This window comes from Sorex fumeus, unplaced genomic scaffold (assembly GCF_029834395.1).
Source record: "Sorex fumeus unplaced genomic scaffold, SorFum_2.1 ptg000030l, whole genome shotgun sequence".
Taxonomy (NCBI): Eukaryota; Metazoa; Chordata; class Mammalia; order Eulipotyphla; family Soricidae; genus Sorex; species Sorex fumeus.
This window is the reverse complement of record NW_026606087.1, coordinates 15,529,314-15,554,379: the sequence shown is the minus strand read 5'-3', so window position 1 is coordinate 15,554,379 and position 25,066 is coordinate 15,529,314. Positions and strand designations below refer to the sequence as shown.

Genomic DNA, 25,066 nt, shown 5'->3' with positions numbered 1-25,066 from the left:
AAGTATGAGATTAATACCCAAGAATAGCTGAGATCAGCACCAGGAGGATTACTCCATAACTTAGAGGCCAGCCGGGTATCCTAGAGGAAAGGGCAGTTCAGATAGAGAAGGGAGCACCAAATAAAGGATGTTTGGAGGAACCTCCCAGGAGGGGAGATGCATGTCGAAAGTAGACTATGGACTGAACATGTTTGCCACTCAATGCCTCTTTTGCAGACCACAACACCCAAAAGGAGAGAGAGAACACAGGGGATTGCCCTGCCACAGAGGCAGGGGGGGATGGGGGGATGGGGGTGGGAGGGATATTATCCATGGTGGTGAAAAACGGGCACTGGTGGAGGGATGGGTATCTGATCATTGTATAATTGAAACCCAAGCACAAAAAAAATTGTAAATCTACAACTGTAAAAAAATAAATAAATAAAAATTAAAAAAAAAAAAAGAAACCCAAGCACAAAAATTTGTAAATCTACAACTGTACCTCATGGTGTTTCACTAATAAAAATAAATAAATGAATAAATAAATAAAAAAAATAATTGGCTTCACGTATTCCTATTCCCATTAATCCATTTTATACAGGCCATCTTCTAAGAATGGGAAAACAAAAATGTTGAAAGCTCTTATACATTATCTTTTTTTTGCAATCGTGATTCTATTATTTGGATCTCTGTTTTTTTTTCGAGCTATTCTTTCTCTTGGAAACATTCTGCCATGGGTATGCATGTGGTGAATTTAAGGCCACCTGTTTTAGTGAGAATCCACTCCAGTTTTTTTTTTTTAGCAGGAGTCAGGTTCAATTCAGGGTAAAGTAGTTCTTATTGGTAAACGGTAAAGTGGTTTTAATTGTCCAGTCAGGCTCTTTCATCTCATGCTGGGATTATTTAGTATATCTTTTGCTTTCTGCATATGGTTACTTCCCAACTTTTCCTATCATATTCCACTTGCTTTGCTTTAAATTATGGTCTGTTATCTAAATTATCTTACAGGCAATAAGGACCCACAGAGTTTGACATTAAAAAATTTAAGTAATACAGTCCTGGTGACTAGATACTTTATAAAAGAGATTAAAGACTGGGCCATGTTACAAATTCTGAGTCTAGAAAACTGAACTTAAATCACACTCTCATTAGGAATGTGCTCACTGAGAAAATGTCAATACCTACCTTGACAAGACAAGAAAATGCCTCTGAGCATCCACCTCACTAATAATAACTAGGTGTCCACTGGAATATGGAGAACAGACAACATCACATAGCACTGTGTCATGATTTTTAATATTTATATATAGATATATATCCTTTGATATTAAAATAATAAAGAAAGCTTTATCTTGCACTTGTTGGAATCTTTCCATAAACTTTATTTTTTTTGCCCCATGATGACTTCGAGGTAGAAATAAAGACCTTTAAAATATGGTCAGTTCACCCTTCTTTGCCTCATTTACTTTCATGTGCTTTAAATAATCTGCACTCCATTTTCTTTTGTTAATTATTTGGAGAGAACTTTTATCTTTTCATATCTTTGTGCTGAAATCTATAATTTACCACTAGTTTGAAAAGCTTATATCCATTGCAAAATATTTCCTCTTCCATTTTCTGTTCCAATAGGACGTTAAAATAATTAGTCAGTGTAGCACACTATGAGTTCTCAAATAGGTTTTGGGTATAAATAATGAAAATGATGTTGAGAGATTAAGTATCCTATTAATGTAAATGGGTTGAAGCGATAGTGCTACAGTGCTATTAATGTAAATGATTCTGCAATAAATATAAATGAGTTATTAACTTCTCAAATTTAAATCTTGACTCTCTGGTTTTCTAGTTCTTTGAACATTGATGCATCTAAGAATTCAACTTCAAAATGTAGATTTACTCTGTGCTGCTGTGTGAGACACTTGGAGCCACTGATGATCACCCCTGTGTTACCTCCATGCCTACAACAGAATGATAGGCACCCCTGTGTTACCTCCCTGCCTACTTTGGAAAGAACCTAGAGGAGTTAGTTTGCCCAAAATTCAGGAGCACTGGACTGTTGCTCAGACTACCAAATACTTGGACCTCCACCTGTAGCTACCATAATGCACCAGAAAATAAAAGAAAATGAAGGAATTATGTTGTTGCATTAACAGATCGGCAGAAATTCAGAAAAATACTCAAGCGCATCAGAACTTTTGATGCTACTTGAGAATCAGTTCAAAACAGTAATCCTCTCAATACTCATTGAACTGAGAAAATTATTGGAAGAGGTGTACAATAAACAAGAAGGAAAATTGGTGGGAAATGAAAGAACTCATTCAAATAGAATTGAAAGACCTAAGGAATTATAGTAGTAGGACTTATCAGCAGAATGGTGAAGACAAATCTTAAATCAGTGACCTCAAAAACAAGGCACATGTCATCACGCTTTTCTCCAGCGGGCCCAGTAACGTCTCCAGTGTGAGACTTTGTTGTTACTGTGTTTGGCATATTGAATACATCACGGGTATCTTGCCAGGCTTTGCCGTGCGGACAAGATACCCTCGCTAGCTTGCCGGGCTCTCCAAGAGGGGCGGAGGAATCGAACTTGGGTTGGCCATGTTGGCTGCATGCAAGGCAAATGCCCTACCCGCTGTGCTATCACAATACAGAAGAAAAAAGATCTTTAAAATAATAATGAAAATTTAAAATAGTTATAAGACTATAACACAAGGAACAACCTACAAATCACAGGCATTCCAGAGGAGATGATGGGGAGAAAGGGGAAGTGTTGGTAGGGATGTGGTGAAAAGAAACCCGCGTTCACTGTTGGTGGGGATGTTCATTCATTCAGCCTCTATGGTAAAAAAAATGGAGATTTATTTACAATAAAAAGAGAAAGAGGAAGAATGAGTTGGTGAGACAGACAATAGCTGAAAACTTACTCCAGTCTGAGGAGAAAGGCTTGTGCACTGAGCCAGGAGGCCCACAATGTGCCCCAAATATAAAAACCCCATGATATATTCCAATAAAAATGAAAAAGAGGGCAACAGACTACCTAAAACAGAAAAAAAGCAAAAGCCTACAAAACAAGGGGATAACATAAAATTAGCACCAACTATCTCAAGTGAAACATTGCAGGCTAGAACGGAATGAACTAATCAAAGCACAGAATGAAAAGAGCCTGAAATCAAGAATTCTCTACAATGAAAGGTTATCAAATAAAAACATTTCCAGAAAAACGACTGCTGGAGACTCTTATGAAAAAAATCTAAGTGGGCAACAGGAAATAAAAAAATATTTTATGTTCATGGATTGGAGGGATTAACCCAGTCAAATGACTATCCGACCAAAAGCATTGCACATGTTCTATGCAAGTTCCATAAAATTACAATTATATTTTTTGAAGACTTAGAGAAAAGTCTACTAAATTTTGTGTGGAATGATAAAATGTTTCTCAATTAAATAAAACCGCTCTGAAGAAAAGATGAAAGGAATTGCATTTCCTGACTTTAAATTTTACTATTAAGCTATATTAATTAAAAATGTGTTCCTGTTATAAAGATAGTATTTCAGACCAATGAAATAAAATTTAGAGCCAAGAGACAAACCCTCATGTTTAATGTCAGTTAGTCAATCACAGAGGAATTGAGTGCATAAAGTGGAGCAAAGGAAGCTTCTTCAACAAATGGCGCTGGAAAACTGTATAGTCACATACAAATAAATAAAACTGGATCCATACCTGACATCCTACACAAAAGTTAATTTAAAATGATTAAAGACATTAATAACAGACCAAACCCTATAAAATTTCTTGACAAAAATATAGGCAGAACTCTACAGGAGAGAGAACTTAGAGATGATGTTAATAAGTTTTATTGGCAAAGATCACCAAAACGAAAATAAACAAGTGGGATTGCATCAAATTAAAAAGTTTTACCATAGCAAAAGAAACTCAAAATAGAATAAAAAGAAACCCCACTGAATGAGAGAAAATAGTTACACAAAATTCATAAGATAAAGGACTAATGTCAAGACATAAAGAACTCAAAAAGCTCAACAAACAGAAAAACAATAATTTCATCAAAAATTGGGAAGAGGAGATAAACAAATTCTTTCCTGAAGAGGACATATGAATGAGTAGTAGGAATATAAAAATGTTCATCATCACTTATTACTAGAGAAATCCAAATAAAAGTGAGACAACAAGTAATATAAAAAACTGAAAATGAAAAGTTTGAAAATATCATATTTAAAAAACAGGAAACAAGTGTTGGTAGGGATGTAGTGAGAAGAAGCATTCATTCACTGTTGGTGGGGATGTCCATGGGTTTAGCCTCTATGGAAAAATTATGGAGATTTATTTACAATAAAAAGAGTAAGAATAGAGATTCCATGTGATCCAGCGATTCCACTCCATTGTATCTACCCCTCAAACACTGAAACATTCATTCAAAAACATATTTGCACACCTACATTCATTGAAGTGCTTATCACAATAGCCAGGATATAGAAACAACCCAAATGTCCAACAATGGATGAATGCATAAAGACTGTATAATATATTTATTGTGCAACTATGGGAAAATGTGAAATCATGAAGTGTTCTGCAACTTGAATGGAACTGGAGGGTATCATTTAAATAAAATTAGTTAAAGAGAGAAAGATATCTACCAGATGACCTCATTCATCTGTGGGTCTATAGTGAAATAAAACATGAACGGCCAACATCAATTATAAAAAAAGAACCCTGTCCCTGGATTACAAAAACTGAGATTGCCAAGTGGTGGGGAGGGTAAGAGGGGCTAGGGAATGGGGAAGATGGGAGGGTGATGAAGACATAGACTAGAAATGATATTAGGTCATTGGTGGAGGGTTTTGACTATTTTGGTGATAGAGAAGTGTGAGAATCTGTTACATCGATCATAGACATTAATATGACTGTCCATATGATACTGAAACTATAATAATAAAAAATAAAATTTAGATGCAATAATGTCACCTACTTCAAAGGATTGTGAAATTAAATGGAATTATCTTTGAGAAGTCTTTATCAAGGTGGTTTGCATATAGCAAGTTTTCCTTAATATAATCACTGGCCTTTTGTTTTCCTTTCAGCAATCACTCTATATTCTAACTCTTAGGGTATCCTCTGAGGATTTGAAACAAAGACTCTTTATTCACTCTTGTCTCCTGCAATCTGAAAATCTCCAGAGGGCAAAGCACAAAGAAAAATAAATCTCTGGAGCAGTTAGTGTTTGGCTGTTAGGCAGAGGCCAAGGGAAGCCAGTGTGTCCTGGGAAAAAGTAGAAGATAAAGAATCTAAAGGGTAAAGCAATCTCCCATTGGGGATTTTTTGTGACAATACTCTTTACCATTGCTCTATGTTCATCTTTGACCTTCTGTCACTCTCCTGAAGTATTCTGTATAAATAAGTACCTTTTGAGTGAAAGAAATGTGGAATACTAGATATGGGCATATTAGTGGGGGGCTGAGTAGAGAAAACACAGAGGGTGTGTTAACTTACCTGGGAACCATGTATTAGTCTGATGGAGTGTCAAGGCCAGGGGACTCAAGACAGAAAAATATAAACATCTGGTGAGTACTCCTGCTATCAAGATCACCTGGTGGAAATGATGGGCAATTGGATGAGAGAGAACAGAGAACATATGCCTACTGTGGTTTAAAGCTGAAGGAGGGATGGATAAGTTCATTCTTGGCTCAAGAGAGAATTTTTAGGGGATATGAAGGGTTAAAGAGAATTTTTAGGGGATAAGAAACTGAGCTGCAGGGCTGGTTGGGACCATCTTGGCTAGAGAAGAAAGGCATAGAGTTATCATAAATACAAAAACTCCATTAAAATGACTCCTGCATATCTTCTCTTAATTTTAAGACATTTAAAAATTGGGATATATATTACACATCCTTTGTATGGGAATGACAAATCTTCACGGTCTTTCAGTTACTAAAAGTGAATGTCTCTTTCAGGGCAGAGAGCAGAGATAGGTTTTCGACCTGCCTCAGGGTAGTTTAAACAAACAAAGCTTCCTGAATAGTGTCCCTCAAGACCCAGAATCTATCATCTCTATATCTTGATTCCGGTAGTAGCCATGCAGATGTGTTCACTATATTATTTTTCAAACTGTATACCTGAAATTTGGGCATTTTACAGTATATATGTTATACCGCATAAATTAACACCCCCCCCCGAAAAAGAGTAGTGGGGGGAGTAGGGGAGTAGGCAGTGAAGATTTTTGAGAATTAAGTAAAACAGAAACTGAAAACAAATGACTGAACAGCATGTTACTAAAGATGAACATTTTTGATCATAGCAAAAAAATTTTCAGTAGAAATAAGTCAAAGAACAAAACAGAACAAACAAAAATAAAAATACACAAAAAACCCAAACCAAATGCCCTGCTGTTTTAAAATACTAATAAAATATGAAAAACCATGGACCAGACTTGAGACGGGGATGCTTAGGGTTCCAGCTGAGACTCCCCTCAGAAGAAAGATAGATTTATAAAAGGCAGCAGATTAGGAGTGAAAGATCCTAGATCAGAGGTGAATGGGAGGAGAAAGATAGAGCTGCTTCTTCAGACTCTCCGTTAGCTCTTTAAGCAGTAATGCTTAACTGAGTTTGTGGTATCCAGGAAGCAAACAGCAGTTTAAAAAACAATCACTCTATATTCTAACTCTTACCTTTCCTACCATTTGTTAAAATCCTGCTCAAAATAAGCTTTTGTTTTCTCCTGATTCATCATCTGCGAAGATGTCTCACCCAATAGTCAGATAAGAATTTGGCTGTGTACTGCTGGTATATCTCAGTAACAGATCATAGGAGGAAAAGTTTTTTGAAATTCCAGGCTGTGCAATTTTTTTTTTTTGGCCACATCCAGTTTACTTAGAGCTTAATTATTCTTGGCCCTCTCCTCAGGGAACCAAATGCTGTGCCAGGGATTGAACTGGGATTGACCATATGCAAGACAAGCACCTTAACCCCAGTATTATCTCTCAGACCCCTCAGATATATTTATTTATTTGGCTTTTTGTGTCATACTCAGTGATGCTCAGGGGTTACTCTTGGCAGTATATGGGGTGGGGGTGGGTGGGAATCATATGGGATGCCAGGGAGCAAACCTGGGTCAGCCTCATGCAAGGCAAACGCTCTACCCACTGTACTATTGCTCCAGCCCCTACTCAGATATTAGTTTTATCTTCAACTCACACACAGTAGAGTATGCTACATAGAACAATGTAGAACCAGAGAAGTAATCAGGGGAAATAGGTTAATTTTACTAGCTATATTATATTGAGCATCTATGTACTAAGCACTTTTACAACACTTGTAAGTGACAGAGATAAATTCCAGTCTAGGGATTATTATTTATAACCAATGCTATTAGCTATTTTTCTATCCTATCTTTTGATGATACAGAACTAATAACACATTTTAAGCAGTATACATATAAACATGCAGAATTCATAAGGAAAGAGAAACCGATGTTCCTTGAAGAAGTCTAATCAGCATAACCCAAAGCTGAGTGACTCCACAAGAGAAAAAAGTGATCTTTATAAGTATCTTCAGATGATTAGAGCAGTGTGCTTATTCCCAAATATATAAAGTCATGGGAAACATCTGTGCAAAAGCAACCTTAAATAAAGGATTATCTCAAGAGTAGAATAGTAGTTAATGCTGACTATTTAATGTTTATACAATAAGACTATTACACACATTAATAATACTGTCATAAGCTAATAGATGGGAACTAAAATTGCAATAAATAGAGATTAACTTGTTACTAGCTATGCAGAACTAGCTATTCAGTTACTATGCAGAATAGTAACTTTGTCCCATCAAAACTGGTCAAATAAGTCTACTAACATTTCACTTTTTTTTGACAGTCCTGAGTCATTTTCTTGTTATTTATCTTGAGATTGATGGACACTGGGGACTCACAGGTGTTAAGAGAAAGATCTGTACTTGAATCTCAAATTTACCATTATTATGTTATTTGGGAAAAATATGTTTAATCCTAGAATAGTCATATCAACTATTTTGAAAGTACAGATATTTTATTTTGTAAAATGAGAAATAGTTAGATTGACTCTACTTATAAGCATTGTACTGGTATATACTATATTCATTAAGAAATGTTTTAGTTGTCAAAGGATTATTCTTCACTGTTTAGAATGACTTCATAATTTCTAATGAAGAGAATTTTTTCATATTGGAGAAATATAAAAAATATACCTGCAGGGTAGAAGGAGGTATACATTTTCATACATTTTGAAATACTAAAATTTATTTATACCAATTTAATCTAGAAATTAAACAACATGAAAATAGGCTGAACTTTAGAACAAGTAGACTATGAATATTTCCAGTTTATTATCTCCAATGAAAATGATCATGTTGCTCTCTAATGATATAATTTTCCTGAATCCAGAGATCTAATTCTTTGACCAGAAGGATGCTTTTTTCATCTTATGCCTAGGCACTATACTTAGAATAGAAGAGGTGACATGTTCATATCAAGAAGTTCATTGTTTCCTTCAATAATTATTAAGCATTGAAAACTGAATGTACAACATAAAATTCAGGGCTATAGAGATAGCACAAAGGTTAAGTCTCATGCCTCGCTTTTAGTAGACCTTGGTTTGATTTCCAGCATCACATATGATTTCCTCAAGAAACTGCAGGAATGATTCCTAGACAGTCAGGAGTGAGCTCAAACACAGCTGAGTGTGGTCCAACTTGCCCACCAAAAAGAAGACAAACTACTCAATATTTAATTCTATGGAAATCATTTGGAAAGAGTACACATGTCTTCTATTTTGTTAGTGAATCATTGTGAGAAACACAATTACAAAGTTGTTTATTATTGATTCATGATTTGGTTTCAGTCATATAATGTTCCAATACCTGTCCATTCAATAGCGTACATTTCCTACCACCAATATCCCCAGTTTCCCTCCTCCTCCCCCACAACCTGCCTCTATGGCAAGCGCTCTTCTCTCTCTCTGTCTCTCTCTCTTCTCTTTCTCTTCCTCTCTCTCTTTCTCTTTACAGATGTGTGTATCACTGCTATCAATCATATACCCAGGAATTGGCATGAACAAAACAAACACAATTGATTGAATATAATAAAGTAATGGGTAAAAGATAGGAATTGTTAGTTGCTCAGAAGTCAGCATGGAAGAGTTGATTAAAGCTTAGAAGTAAGACACCTGATTTAGCCTCAACAAGGGCTAGAGGAGACTTATAGATTCCCCAAAGAAGACAACCCATGAGGAAACCTATTATAATAATAGGAAGTAATAAAAAAAAAGAAATGATGAGGAAAATGGAAAGTAGCACAGGACAAGTTTGTCAAATGTCAGTTTCTTATACTGTGGACCACAGAACTGAGCATACTATTTCAGGAGCTATGAGTCAATTGAATCCCTTTCTTACATATTTTATACATTAACAGGAAAGCTGTCTCGTCAATGATGCTGGGACCACCTTACAACCACACAGTGGAGACCACTTCCTTCTTTCTTGTGGGTATCCCAGGTTTGCAGTCTTCACATCTCTGGCTGGCTATATCACTAACTGCTATGTATGCTATAGTCCTCTTAGGAAATACCCTCATAATCACTGTAATCTGGATGGATTCCACTCTACGAGAGCCCATGTACTACTTTCTATGTGTGTTAGCTGCTGTGGACATTGTTATGGCCTCTTCCGTAGTGCCCAAAATGATGGACATCTTCTTCTCAGGAAATGGCTCCATCAGCTTTTATGCTTGTTTTACTCAGATGTATTTTGTTCATGCAGCCACAGCTGTGGAGACAGGGCTGCTGCTGGCTATGGCTTTTGACCGCTATGTAGCCATCTGTAAGCCCCTACATTATAAAACAATTCTCACACCTCAAGTGATGCTGGGCATGTGTGTGGTCATCATCATCAGAGCTGCCATCTTCATGACTCCATTAAGTTGGATGGTGAGTCATCTCCCTTTCTGTGGCTCCAATGTGGTTCTTCATTCCTACTGTGAGCACATAGCTGTGGCCAAGTTGGCATGTGCTGACCCCATGCCCAGTAGTCTCTACAGTATGATTGGTTCTTCCATTATTGTGGGCTCTGATGTGACTTTCATTGCTGCTTCCTACAACCTGATTCTCCAGGCAGTGTTCGGTCTTTCCTCAAAGAATGCTCAATTGAAAGCATTAAGCACCTGTGGATCCCATGTCGGGGTTATGGCTCTTTACTACTTACCAGGGATGGCATCCATCTATGTGGCCTGGATAGGTAAGGGCTTAGTGCCTTTACACACCCAAGTGCTGTTGGCTGACTTGTACTTGGTCATCCCACCTACCCTAAACCCCATTATTTATGGCTTGAGAACCAAACAGATAAGAGACCGAACATCAAATTTGCTGATGCGGTGCCTCTTTAACCACTCTCACCTTGGTTCATGAATACTTATTTTTTTGTGGGGAAACACACAGTGATGCTCGGGGGTCAATCTTGGAAGAGTTTGGGGGAACCTTATGTAGTACCATGGATAGAAAGCAAGTAGGCTGTATGCAGGGTAAACACCTTAGCCACTGATTACAAAAAAGTTTTTTAAGTAAAATAATTTTATTTAGGGAATATGAGTGATGGGGGACAGAGAAGGAAGAGAGAAGGGAGAAAGAGTGGGAAGGAGAGAGGGAGAAAGAAGAGAGAGAAAAGGGGGAAGAAGAGGAACAATGAGAAAAGGATGGAGAGAAAGAAAGAGAGAGGACACGGCTCTCAAGAGGGCAGAGACTTATAAATACAAACTTAATACAAATTCTATTCTATTCAGGCTCCATTTGGGTGAAACCCAGCATTACTTGGGATTACTCCTAACTCTGCTCTCAGGAATCACTCTTGGCAGTCCTCAGGAACTGCTGATGAGATGTTAAGTATTGAATCTGGGCAAAGCAAACTCTTCCAGCTGAATCTCTGGCCCCACAAGTAGCTTACTTTTGAAGTTGATCACAGAGTTGGCTTGATCCTCATGGCACCATAAATGTTCTTGAACCCAGGTCAGTCACATGCAAGGCAAATGCTCTACCCGTTGTACTATCTCTCCAGCCTGAAATGATTAATTTTCTGGCAACACTTTTTTAAAAAAAATTTATTTATTTATTGAATCACTGTGGGAAAGGTTACAAAGCTTTCAGGTTTAGGTCTCAGTCATGCAAATATCAAACACATTTCCCTTTTCCAATACTTATTTTTTACCATGAAGAGCTGGCAACACTTTTAATGGTATAATTAATATTTGAGTAAAAGATCGAACTGAGGACATATTCATTTTTTCTTCACTTTGTTTTGTTATTATCTGGGTGTTGGGTTTACCATTCAGAGAGACCAGTTCCACAAGTGAGAATGCAAAAGCAAAGGAAGCTTTATTGCTAGCTCGAGCTAGGGTCCAAGTCTCATCCAACCCAGTGAAGTCTTGACAAGAACCCCAACTCCAATTCTCAGGTGGTTTATATATGTTTTGGTTAGATAAGCATCGCAGTATCTGTTACATAAGTTTTTCCAAGCTCTAACAGGCTTTTCCTAATATGACTGGGTGCTGGGTGCGGGGTGCTTGCTGATTAGTCTCTACCATCTGCCAGGCTTGGGGACATTCTACCTAGGTCGTGGTCGGTCACCCTTGTCTGTGGTTTCGGGGTGTTGCTTTCGTTAGTACCATCCTGTCCTCCGGGAAATAGAAACTCAGGTCTTGCTAGTTTCTTAGCTTGACAAAAGCCTGTTCTGTTGTTTCTCTTGTCCTCACAGTTTCAGACTTAAAATTCCCAACTCAATATTCAAGTAGTCTCTCTTTAAAAGAAACCAACTGCCTACATCTAGCTTATTTTCTCAAAAGAGTTTTTATCTCATGTGATATGCATGCATGTGCTAACATATGACTTTGCCTTCTAATCTATAAATTAATTCATTCAACTTTGCTGAAATGTCATACCTGGAAGAGTACTTCTTCAGCCTAAACGGATTCCAGTTCATCTACAAGACAAACTTGGGACCATGGATAAGGGCCACTTTCAAACACAGGAATTTATGAGGGGAAATCTGTTTCACACTAAGGGAAACATATTAGCAAAATGAAATGAAAAAATTGATTTCTGGTTCCAATTCTAATATTTTGTACACTCAGATATACCCCTATTATACATCCCTGTTAAGACAAGATAATTCTATACCTTTTAATATACCTCCTATTAGTAAGGTAGTGGGCTGGAGCAATAGCACAGCGGGTAGGGCATTTGCCTTGCACACAGCCAACATGGCTGACCTGAATTCGATTCCTCCACCCCTCTTGGAGAGCCCGGCAAGCTAATGAGAGTATCTCACCAACACGTCAAAGCCTGGCAAGCTACTCGTGATGTATTTGATATGCCAAACACAGTAACAACAAAGTCTCACAATGGAGACATTACTGGGCCCGCTCGAGAAAATCGATGAACAAGGGGAGGACAGTGATAGTGACAGTCACCAACAAAATATCCTTTCTTAAAACACAGAAACAAATTAAGACTATGAGGTGGTTAAATCTATTTGATAAGATTTCCATTCTGAAAACTCATTCTTTCCCCAAAAATCAAGGAATATTAAGCTCATTAAAAAATCTACTGTAGGAGCCAGAGAGATAGTAGAGCATGCAAGACACTTTACAAGTGGTAGAACCTGGGTTCAATCTCCAGGTCCCTTAATCCTGCTAGGAGTAAGCACTGAGCCAGGAACAAACACCGGATGTGGCCCCAAAACAAAAATCCACTGCAAAGTGATAAAATGTAACTTTCGCACACTTTCATCAGAAGTCCTGACATATCAACTTTTTGTTCCATTTACATTAGTGTTCTCTGAAATAAACTGGAGCCCACTGTTGTTACTCAAGTATTTATTAAACTATATGCTTCTCTGAGGGGATCTGATCCCTATGATGGTTAACTAGATCACTCCAGTAACCCCAGACTTCACTGAGTACATTTCAGATTCTAATCTTGCTCTATATGAAGTAATTCTTTTTTTTTTTGAGCAGGGGTTGTTGTTGCTGTTATTCCTATGAGCACTATAACTGTCAGCGTACAAGGGGGCCATGGGATGCCGTGACTGGAATCCAGCACCTTACCCATGCGCGGCATGTGCTGTTACTGAAACTACATTCCTAATCCATGCAATCTCATTTAATAGATACCTTGGACCCAGAGTAGCCCCTCACACTCTTAGTTTTAAGAGATTGAAATATCAAGATTCCTGGAAAAAGGGGAGATGACTTATTGTGGGGACCTATAAACTCAGGGATTTGTCCTCTGTTTCCTCCTACATTTTGGCAGCTTTTCACCTCAAGATTCAGGCATTGCATCCCTTAGTTTCTCTGACAGTAAAACAAGAATAGGCAAGACTAGACGTGGTTTGGGAGGGAATAATCACATCAAGTTGTCATTCCACGCATTCTGGGAATGTCCAGGCACCGGACATTCTCTCCATGATTACCTGCTTCTTACCCTTCTGGATTTCTTTTATAACATCCATACAATCAAGTTTTTGAGTAAGATTTTAACTAATAGTATCCATTCTTTTATATACCTATGAGGCAGAGAACTTATTTTTGACTATAGGCATGTAAATGAAAGTTCACTAAATATTAACATACATGTACATGTGTGTGCATGCACATGTGTGTACACGTATACATACAGTGCTACACAGGGCCACAATAATAGACAGAAAAGTTCCTCATCTTTAAGGAGTTATTAGAAGAGAAGTGTAGGTAACTACCTTTGAAAATAGTTTTCACACACATACAACCCTCAATCTTCTTCGGTCTTAAAAGTGAAACAATAGGAAATGATGTAGTTTTGTTTAACCTTCCTTCCAATATGAAATCAATCATAGAACCCAAATAAGCATATAAATGCCAAGACAACATATAGCACATTACAAAGCAATTGTGCTCCTTAATTTGCTCTATGAATTTTGAATAAGTTTATCATTGAATTAGTCCTCTTCTGGGTACTTTTCATGATGTGTTCTAATAAACTACAGCAAAAGAACAGCAGTGGTGGGAACAGTAATCTCTTCTGCTAACTGTCCATGAATATACCTTGAAGTGCTTGAGATATTCTTCTCAAGTCTACCAACAATTCCCCAAACAAAAATATATAGCACCTCCAGGGAAAATCAGCTCAACCCTTTACCGAAACCAGGTCTTTGATGTACCAGCTGATTACTCCTGGAGTAGCTAATAGAAACTTTTCCCCTTCAACTGCTAATGCTCAAGTTGAAATTTGAAAATATCATGGGAAGAATGGATTTATTTCTATTTTATCTCCATATTTCCAACATAATTAAGGCAGGAAGATATTTTTTAAAAATCCTTATTCCAACCATTTGGAAGTTACTTTGCTTCTCCCTTTGACCCAATGTAATATCTATTTTGCTATCCAAATCAGTCCCCATTAAACTACATCAGAATTTACTATACAGTACCATGACCATATGTAATGTTCTACACATTGTCATTTATTGCAGTAAGCAGTGCCAATAATTTTCATTTGTGAGCTTTGCAATTTGTTTCCATCCATAATCATTTTCATATCTTACTCTTAAGATCTGTACTGTAGTATTGTCACAACTGTTCTAAATAATCCAAGCATGTATAGCCTTAATTCTCCATCATTATATGAAATTTTACAGCCTAGTCATGTTTTCTCTCTATCCCTTCCCCATTCCTTGTTCTGTTAGATTAAGAGAAGACAGTAGCAGATAGACTATAACGTTGTATCAGAAACATGATGAATCTCTTTGTGACATATAATGATGTAAACTTCAACCCACTAGTCTGTGGGTCAGCTTTCCTTTCTATGTAGGTTGTGTTTTTTATTTTTTCACTCTCTCTAAAAGACATAGTGTCCATTCTGCTTCAAGGACAGATACAAACTATACTACCATGGCCTGGAGTCTGTCACCAACATGAGCATATTTCTATTTAAAGGGCTGTATACTGTAAGGAAAGGCCTAAGAAATAAGAAAGTATTACAACAAAGATGTAAATATATTGTCTGTATGGTGAGATATAAACATCACCACAGGCAGGGACTAGGGTGATGTACAGCGGATATGGCACTGGCTTTGCATGTGGCTGACCTGGGCTCCAACCTTGGCACCCCATATGGTTCCCTGGGCATTGGTAGGAGTAATTCCTGAGTGCAGAGCCAGGAGTAACTCCTCATCATCAATGGGTATGGCGTCAAAAAGGCAAAACAGAGCAAAACCCAAAAAACAAAATAACACATCACCACAGACAAAACCCCATAGCTTTCTTTCCTCTCTCCCTGAGGGAGGAGTATGGGATACAGATCTAAGAACTTCCTTGTCAACTTGAGGTAGATTATGCAGCTACTACTGCTATTACACCTATTAAAATTTTTTTCAAAAATATTGGATATTTCTAAGACAAATGCAATGAATAGTATGCAGGTAAGGAGACATTTGACCGGAGGAGTTTGCTGATTTTATTTCATATGTATGTGTAAACATTTTAAAATCATTACAATCTTCTTCTTTCAGCAGTCTTGTGTGAAATAATCTGTGGCATTAACGCTGTTTAAAGTTTTTTTTTCTTTCTGGGCCACACCCAGCTGTGTTCAGGGCTGTCTCTTTGTTCTGTGCTCAGGGATCAGTCTTGGCGGGGCTCAAGTGACCATATGGGATGCTGGCAATTGAATTGGGTCATCTGTGTGCAAGCCAAATGCCCTCCATGCTGTACTATTGCTCCAACCCCAAGAAATGGGTAGCAGCAAACCACGGGTGAAGTTTTGTCAAACTAGTTTTAGAAAAACAACTAAATATTGTGCTTTGTTGGAAAACCCTAGTCAGAGGGTTACCTAAAGGTTGCAACTACATCATTTTCACTGAATAAATTATTCAGTTTGTGTTTATGCAACAAAACAAGGTGGGGAAAAGGACTATGATGTACAGAATGGAACGAGTTCTCGTTCTTAGAACTAGTCTGTTCCTTACCATCAGCTCTGTCACATTTTCCTCAGGGGTGCAAGGCCCGTCTGAGTGTCAGTTTCTTTACATGAGTGATTTACTGAGAAACTTTGGCCAGCATCACAGACAACTGGGCCAGGCAGGGGAAGCCCTGGATTCTAGGTCTGGCTTAATTCAAGGGGAAGCTGGTTCAGAGGTCTTCTCCAAGAACCTTGAGGATAAACAAATTCTGATTTCTCTGGCTGAAAGGGAGGCTCTCTCAGTCCTCCATGTCCAAGGAACAGATGGTCAGAGGACCCGTGTTGTTGACTCCAATGCTGTAACAAGGACTGAAATAGGGCAGGAGGTGCCCTGGGAAGGGACAGTGAGGAAAAGTAAAAATGTGGGAGCCATTATCTGTCACGTTGTAGAAGGAGATATCATGGGCCTCATAATCTAGGAAGACACCCACTCGGCGGGGTGGGACTGCCAAGGACAGGAGTGGGTACTCCTCGGTGCCTGCCCGGTACTCATCTCCCTTCCTCAGCCTGATCACCCAGAATCCATAGCGGGGGGATAAGTAGACCTCCTCCTTCCGATCGACATCCTCTGTACACACTCCCAGGCCCCACTCAGTCCGGTCTCCCACTTCCACCTCCCAGTAGTGGCGGCCCGAGGAGATGCGCTGGCTACCCAAGACGATGTTGTAGCGGTAGAATCTCTCGGGGTTGTCTGGGAGGTCCTGCTGGCTGTCTCCATAGTGCACACACTTTCTGTCCTCTGACACAATGAGCCGGGAATAAGCGGTGTCTGGATCCAGGCGCACATCAGCTAGGGAAGAGGAGCCCAGGGGGCACCGCCGCCCTGATACAGCTGTACAATGGGGCTACAGAGGGGTCCCGAACCATTATCCCCTAGGAGGATCCCTCCCACTGCCTGTCACAAGCTCCCCCAGCATCATACCTGCATAGGACCTCAGGATCTCTCTCAGGCCTTGCACGCGGCATTCCGTTTTCAACTCCAGGGAGACTGGCTCTGGTGGCTGCAGAGTCCAGGACCTACACCTGGAGGTGGAGGGGCCTGCAGTCCTGACTCTGCTATGTAGACTTCCCACAGAATAGAAAAGCAGGGCCGGGCCAGGCTCCTAGCCAATGAGGGTCACGGGCTGGCCACAGCAGGTGCAGCAGAGCTGGACCGAGCCCTAAGGGGGTGTGGCTGGGAGAGAACAGATGACTGGGGATGAGGGTAGAGGGGCAGCTCATTAGGAGAGGAAGACACTGCTGCAAAGAAGGGAGGCTGGTGCTCCTGCCCAGAGCTCGAGGCACTGAGACAGGTCCCCTCGCCCTGCCTCCACTCACCCCACCAACCCCCCAACTGGGATCTACTTGAAACTATATGCTTTAATCACTTGATATGAAATTTGTCCTAGTGTTGATGTTGGAAATGTACTTGGCCAAGTATAATGAAGAAAAAAAAAATCTGAACAAAACTTTAGCCACCGCACAGAGGGAGGAGATTATACAGCAGCATGAGCTTCACTGTGGGTGCTGGATCCATGTTCCTCCCAGGCCTCTGGCTCTGACTAGGCCCCTCTTTCCCTTACAGGGATGCAAGGGGCTCTAAGGAGGGGCACATACCTGTTTAAAACTTCCTGAATACCCTGGAAAAGGAAAACAAATGCAGTGCATGAGTTATATGTGCCATTTCTCAGAGTGATGAGGCAGATCTGGAGCACTGGCGTGTAAAGGGGGCTGAGGAGAGTGAAAGAATGATGGCAGAGGGTGAGGGCACATCCCCATCGGAGAGAGAAGGGCACATGGAACTCTTGGCGACTTCTCTGACTGCAGGCTCACTCCTGAGAACTGGCTCATCACAGCTGTCTGACATTGCCCCACTTAAGGGGCTACCCCAGGCCAGGTGAGCCATGCACCATGAAGAGTAAGTACGTGGGCGTATATGGGGAGCCAGGCCGGGGAGCACAGTGGTGGCAGGGCCCCATGGAAGACTAGCTGAACCTCCCTCCTGGAGTTCCTGTCTCCCTTCAGCTCCCTGTTGGGGTTCCCTGGGAAAAAATGGCTCCTCACCTGCAGCATCCAGCGAACAGGCTTCTGGGTCATCTCCTCCAGCTCGGCAATCATCCTGCACAGGGCCTGGCTCTGCTGGACTAGCCCCTCACGACTCTGCTCCAGCTTCTGCAGGGTTTCCCCCTTCTCCTGCTCCAGCAGGGCCAGAGCCGTGGCTGCCTCTGCCTCAAGCTGCCGGTCCGCGGGCTGTCTGTCCTCTAGTAAGCGCTGATATTTCTCGAACTCCCACATGATGCTCTGTTTCCGGGTTTCCACCTGCATCTGCAAAGCCAAGATCTGACGTCAACACTGTCCATGTAAAGGCTACTTAGGATTGAGGACTCTGATGTGTGAGCGCGCGCGCACACACACACACACACACACACACACACACACACACACACACACTCTGGTAATGACTAGGAGCCAGTGCTATAGAGGCAAAGATCAAGAAAATAAATGATCCTGCTTTTCTGCCCTCACAGCTTTTGCCCACACTTCAGGGTTCCACTGACCCTGGTAGAGCCCAAAGTATTATCTCAGCACTATATATTCTAGACATTTTTCTATCTTCAGAATAATGAACAGAGAACCCCACATAAGACTCAAAGGTAGAATGCTTAACACACTCTTAAATGTTTCTGCTTCTTACTATGTCACATCAACATGCTGTTTTAGACTGGTCTCAGTATTATCTTCTCTTGACCAGACATTCAGATGCTTTGATTATGCAAGCCTCCAGCTTATGGTGGAGGTGATTTTTCTTTTCTTTTTTTTTCTCTTTGGGTCACACCTGGCGATGCACAGGGATTACTCTCTTGGCTCAAGCACTCAGGAATCACTCCTGGTGGTGCTCAGGGGACCATATGGGATGCTGGGAATCGAACCCGGGTCAGCCGCATGCAAGGGAAACTCCCTACCCACTGTGCTATCGCTCCAGCCCCTGGTGGAGGGGATTTTAAAAGATTGAAAAACTTAACTCTTGATAAAGATACTCTGTAAGGGGAAGGTGAGGCAGCAATTAGGCTTTACTAAGCATCATACAAGTTGCATCATTGTGATGCCAAACTTTTTGTTTCTCACAAGAGAAACAAGCTCATGGGTTACTCTTACACCATTATTAGGAAACTGGCATTGGGAGCTACATGGCAGCCCAACACCACAAACCTTGGGAGAAAGCTGGTATGAGACCCGTGGGTGCTGACTTTAAACCCCATATCCTGCATGAGAGATGAGGACGCTACCATCGGCCAGTGCCACAGGAAACACACAAACACTTTTCTCCTGGCGACAACCTGCCTTCCAGGTGGCAGTTCGTTTCTTCTCATCAACTTCCAGCTTCCAGGCCTTTTCTTGCTCTTTCCTCAGATTTTCCAGAGTCTCATGGAGTTTCCACTGAAAGAGACACAGACAGCATGAGGCTCATCAGCTAAGTCAAAATCGATAGAGATTTTCTAGCAGAAAGTGATGAGAAACAAATGTCTCTCGGGTGACAGGCCAGTGGACTGCTGAGTGAAAGAATGCCACAGAAAGATGTATCCATCAGGTAGCTCTCGGACAACTATGTAAACCCTCAGAATCTCTGTGGTTCTGAGACAGAAGAAATGTTCTGATGTGTTTCCAAACTTGCCACCAACCTATCTTAGACTTTTTTATCCATGTCTACGTTTATCCTTCTCTGCCTATGACCTCAAGTGTGGCTCTAGTGGGTCAGCAGATGAGCATCAATAGTGGACCAGTGAGTGATGCAGACTCTGGGCCACAGGCCACACCTACTGAATTAGCTACGGGCCCTTCCAGCTATGATGTCAACTATCAGAACCCTACATTTCTAAGCCTCAATTTTGTCATAAAGTAAGGACCGTAGGAGCCAGAGAGAGTATGGTGGAAAAGGCGCTTGCCTTGCACAGCCAAACCAGCTTCGATCCCAAGCCTCACCAAAGGTTATCACTGAGCACAGAGCCAGAAGTAAACCCTCAGAACAGCTGGGTGTGTCCCAAACCCCCAAATACCTCGCATGCCTCTTCCCCTGGCAAAGGAACTTAAAATGACTTGTCCAATGTCGAATGACTATGGTATAGCTATGAAGAATTTGTAGGTTCTAATATGTGCAGCCTTAACTACTTCAGACTCAAAACCATCCCAAGGTACCTAGAATGCCAGCTAAACAATATGTATCTCTACCAAATTCAGTAATACATTTGAATTAGACGTTCAGGTCCACAGTTGTCCCGTTGTTCATCGATTTGCTCGAGCGGGCCCAGTAACGTCTCCATCATGAGACTTGTTGTTACTGTGTTTGGCATATCGAATACGTCACGGGTAGCTTGCCAGGCTCTGCCGTGTGGGCAAGATACTCTCAGCAGCTTGCCGGGCTCTCCGAGAGGGGCAGAGAAATTGAACTCGGGTCAGCCATGTTGGCCGCTTGTAAGGCAAACGCCCTACCGCTGTGCTATCGCTCCAGCGAATTAGACATTAATTTTTTCTTTTTGGGTCACACCTGGTGATGCACAGGGGTTAAGTTTTGTTGGGCTCAGGAATGGGGTGTGAAAATGGGAGGGAAGGAAATCTAAGGTCAGGAATGCATGAAGAAGTGTGGCTGACTATCAGGTGCCCAAGATCTGAAAGATAAATTCAAGGAAATGAGCTTTTATTCAGTCCTGGGGGCCTTTAGTCAAGTCCTGAATCTAGCGATAGCAGGTGATGGGAAAGACTCCATATCCCACCTTATACTCCCAGTAGACATCTTCCATTGGTACAACATGGTGGGTCTCATGCTCCAGGGACTGGCCACACACCTCGCACATGATAAGGCCGTCGTCTTTGCAGAACACCTTGAGCTGCTCTTTATGCTGCTCACACACGTTGTTCTTCTGCCCCATTCCTGCAGGTAGCCCTAATAGTCGGACTTTTTCTACAACACTGGCCAGCTGCCAATTAGGCCTCCAGTTCTTTGGCTTAATAGGAGCCCGACAAAGGGGACATGTGTGACTCAAGTTCAGGGATTCCCCTGGAACCTTCCAGAGTCCAGAGAGACAGCTGTGGCAGAAGGTATGGCCACAGTCAATGCTCACAGGCTCCCTCAGGAAGGTCATGCAGATCGGACAGGCCAGTTCTTCCATAACAGCGGCCACCAATGCAGTAGGGTCCATAGCGCATTCTTACACCCTCCTCAGAACAAGAATAAAATCAAGTAGTGGCAGTGGAGGCTGGAGGAAAAAAAGAAAATTAAGAAAGTTAACACAAGACCAGAGAGATCAGAATAAAGAATAATTAGTGGGTGAGGAAAACAATTTCCTCCATAAATGGGAACACTTTTGACCTCTTTTAATAAGCATTGGACTTCCTGACTAGATCATGTTCTTCACAAAACAGACATGAAGGGTGGGATGCCTTAGCAGGTGGATGTTAAGTGTTTTGTTCCTAAACCCAAATGGATTTCACATTTTATTTGGTATTGTGGGCACAACATTAATAATCACTCCTGCAGTCCATGAAGTGGCAGGCACTACTCTGAACATCTTAACATGGATTAGCCCAGTTTACATCACAATTCCAAGCTGAAATTATTATTTAATGGTTTTCATGTGCTTGGTACAGGGTTCTACCATTCTCTCTAGGGTAAACTGCTTAATTCTCTAGCTTCAAGGTATAATAAAAATTCAAGAGGAGGGGGTGGGGAAAGTGGTCGAAGACAGTCAAAAAAATCATCCTGACAGATGTGAGACTAGACAGAGTTCACAGAACTCTATGTGACAGCCCGCACCAGGACTGTTTTCACTCAGGGCACCCCAGAGCGGGACAGGTGAGAGCCCTCTGCCCCAAGGGACCCAGCCCCAGCAGCCGACCTCCACTATCCAACTACTGCCACGCTCCAGGCTGCTTTCTGGACTGCATGACAGCACTTCCTACACTTCCTACCCATTTTCTATAATTACCACACCATGTTTGATGGGGTTCAGACATTAGGCAACAAATCACTGAGAGACATATATATATATATATATATATATATATATATATATATCTGAATACGTCACAGGTAGCTTGCCAGGCTTTGCCGTGCGGGCGAGATACTCTCGGTAGCTTGCCGGGCTCTCCAAGAGGGGCGGAGGAATCGAACTCGGGTTGGCTATGTTGGCTGCGTGCAAGGCAAACGCCCTACCCGCTGTGCATTCAATATGCCGCCAAACACAGTGACAACCAAGTCTCACAATGGAGATGTTACTGGGCCCGCTCGAATAAATTGATGAACAACGGGAGGACAGTGACAGTGACAGATATATATCTGAGAGCCTGGCAAGCTACCAAGAGTATCCTGCCCACACGGGCAGAGCCTGGCAAGCTCCCCGTGGCGTATTCAATATGCCAAAGACAGTAACGATAACAGGGCTCATTCCCCTGACCCTGAAAGAGCCTCCAATCGTTGGGAAAGATGAGTAAGGAGAGGCTGCTAAAATCTCAGGGCTGGGAAGAATAGAGACATTACTGGTGCTTGCTTGAGTAAACAGATGAACAATGGATGGCAGTGATACAGTGATACAGTGATGTGACAGGCCATCAGCATGTCAGGTCTGCTCATGGGGCCACCCTGCCTCCACTTTCCTCCTCTTCCTCCTATCACTACCAAAGTGTAGAATCTAATAGCATAGCTAAAGTATATTATTAATCCACTAAAGCATCTATTCTGATTCCTGAGCACCCACTGCACAAAGTGTCTCTACAAAAGAGCTGTTTCTTCACCTAGAAACTTTCACTTTCCTGTAGACCCCCTATCTACCTATTCTATTTAGGATACCAAGAGTGTGAAATAACTTCTTTCTGATCCTGCTTTTAATATCAGTTAAAAGCTTCCCTAAAAGTCACAGGAAGACAGGGGCTGTGTCCATTATACCCCCCAATAACAAGAAACTGTGCCTGGAAGTCTTCTGAATACAAGATAATTAAATGAAATGACAAGCCCAACTGACAATGCATTGGAAATGGAAAAAAGTATCAATATCCTCCTCTAATATAGAAAGGCCCTCCAAAGTTACCACCTAAAATGGACACAACGGAGATGGACAGCTATTATTAAAAGCTACAATGATGAATAAATAAGGAAAGCAGCAATACAAAGAATACAAATATAATTTAAAGCTACAAAGATGGACGGATAAGGAAAGTAACAGTATCAAAGAAGGCAGAAGGTGGCAGTAGGGAAAACTAAGTGAAAAATCAAAGCAAAACGAATATAGAAAAAGGTGAAGAAGTATCAAAATAAAAAATCAGCATGGACGGTAGAAGCACATTACTTGGATTTAGTGGGGTCATAAGAAGATCGAAAAATGACAAGATGTTAAGTAAGTGCTGGAAGCTCTGCAAAATGGATTCGGAGGAAGGATGCTCTTGCTGCTAACGTTAAGACGCAAGTCTTGCTTTAACACATTCAAGGTAAGTTACTTCGACAATTTTTCTTCTTATTAAATGTAGAATTGCTTCTACTGTGCCTTGGGATGGGTGGGGTTCGGTGGGGTGTCAGTTTGAGAGGTGTGTGTGTGTGTGTGTGTGTGTGCAGGGGAGACGGGGGGTGGGGGGGTACATATGGGAATAGCTGGAGTGTTGGGTGGAAAGAGGGGCGAGGGGGGGCCCTGAGTGCGGGTTTCTGGAGCTGAGCGAGAAGGTGACCTCCAGGCCTCGCGGGGGCAGGGAGCCTGCGGGGCAGAGGAAGATGCCCCTGGAAGACGCCAGACTTTGGAAGAGGCATCACCCTCAGCTAGAACTAGCTCTCCCCGCGGTGTTAACCGAGAGTGGAGCCGCCAAGGACCCAGGGTCGGAGACCCGCAGCGCAGTACCTGCGTGAGCGGCGCTCGCGGCCGCATCCAGCTCCTCTTCCGGGTCCGTCCTAGCCGCGGCCACGCCCCCACGGCCGAGGCTCCGCCCTGCTGGCGGGGTCTTTGTGGGAACAGCCAATCATAGGGAAGAATCTGGATAACCGTAGCCAATAAGATGTGGGGACTGGGGCGCTAGGAGCCTGACTGGTTTCATCCGATTGATTCATAGTAGTTTTTTTTTTTTCTCCAGGTTCTTATTACCGAAAGGAAAAGGCCCGCAGGGCTGCTTAACTTAGAGGCCAGTCTGGTATCCTAGAGGAAAGGGCTATTCAGATAGAGAAGGGAGCACCAAATAAAGGATGTTTGGAGGATCCTCCCAGGAGGGGAGATGCATGTCGAAAGTAGACTGTGGACTGAACATGTTTGCCACTCAATGCCTCTTTTGCAGACCACAACACCCAAAAGGAGAGAGAGAACACAGGGGATTGCCCTGCCACAGAGACGGGGGGATGGGGGGATGGGGGTGGGAGGGATATTATCCATGGTGGTGGAAAATGGGCACTGGTGGAGGGATGGGTATCTGATCATTGTATAATTGAAACCAAAGCACAAAAAATTGTAAACCTACAACTTTAAAAAAAATAAAATAAAATAAAGGGGAAAAAAAAAAAAAAAAAAAAAAAAAAAAAGGAGAATCCTCAGAGTCAGCTCCCGGAAAAAGTCCAGGGGCTCAAACTTCTGAGATGCTGCTGAGCGCTGCATCAGCCGAGTCTGGACCACCGGACCCCTAGCGTTTCACGCAGGCCCTTGACTCTTAAAAACGAACCCGGTTTATTCCCAGGGACAGCGCTGGGCCCAGAGCAGTTTGCTTAGCCATCCATGTTAAATAGTAGCCTATTAGATCAGCATTCCCTTGTCTATGTTTTCCCTCCTTATTGCATTTCTTAGTGAGTTTTTCATTTCATTTCATTTTTCATCATCCTGTTATTCGTCGATTGCCTCGAGCAGGCCCCAATAACGTCTCTTTCATCCTAGCCCTGAGATTATATTCAAGGCTCTTTAGGAGAATGAGACCCATCATTGTTACTGGTATTTGGCATATTTGGTACGCCACGGGGAGTTTGCTAGACTCTGCCCTGTGGGCAGGCTACATTCGATAGCCTGCCAGTTTGTGAGTTTTTACATGTTCTAAAACTTCTGGAAACTTTGTCCCTTTTAACCCGAGCACTGGG

The 25,066-nt window shown here is 41.6% G+C and overlaps 2 protein-coding genes across 2 annotated transcripts; one reads left to right on the top strand and one right to left on the bottom strand.

Moving 5' to 3' along the window:
* The first annotated feature begins 9,435 nt into the window (after nucleotides 1–9,435).
* On the top strand, nucleotides 9,436–10,422 carry LOC130025337 (olfactory receptor 52I2-like). The gene has a single exon (XM_056116296.1). It carries the CDS (start codon nucleotides 9,448–9,450, stop codon nucleotides 10,420–10,422), a length of 975 nt encoding a protein of 324 aa, XP_055972271.1. The 5' UTR covers nucleotides 9,436–9,447.
* A 5,080-nt stretch (nucleotides 10,423–15,502) lies between these two features.
* On the bottom strand, nucleotides 15,503–23,901 carry TRIM68 (tripartite motif containing 68). Its single transcript, XM_056116110.1, has 7 exons — nucleotides 23,856–23,901; nucleotides 20,748–21,230; nucleotides 19,321–19,416; nucleotides 18,043–18,303; nucleotides 17,596–17,618; nucleotides 16,922–17,022; nucleotides 15,503–16,789 (listed from the first exon to the last, which is right to left on the bottom strand). The coding sequence occupies exons 2-7, from the start codon at nucleotides 21,171–21,173 to the stop codon at nucleotides 16,239–16,241; spliced, it is 1,458 nt and encodes a 485-aa protein (XP_055972085.1). The 5' UTR covers nucleotides 21,174–21,230; nucleotides 23,856–23,901; the 3' UTR covers nucleotides 15,503–16,238.
* Between the last annotated feature and the right edge of the window lie 1,165 nt (nucleotides 23,902–25,066).

Bases quoted from the DNA above. Each gene is read 5' to 3' on its own strand.
- LOC130025337 (XM_056116296.1), top strand. From the start codon at position 9,448: ATGATGCTGGGACCACCTTACAACCACACAGTGGAGACCACTTCCTTC.
- TRIM68 (XM_056116110.1), bottom strand. From the start codon at position 21,173: ATGGACCCTACTGCATTGGTGGCCGCTGTTATGGAAGAACTGGCCTGT. The intron at 18,304-19,320 runs GCAGGTTGTCGC...TTGGCTTTGCAG, and splicing joins AACGAACTGCCACCTGGAAG to ATGCAGGTGGAAACCCGGAA. The intron at 17,023-17,595 runs GTATGTGCCCCT...CTCCACCTCCAG, and splicing joins ATTCAGGAAGTTTTAAACAG to GTGTAGGTCCTGGACTCTGC.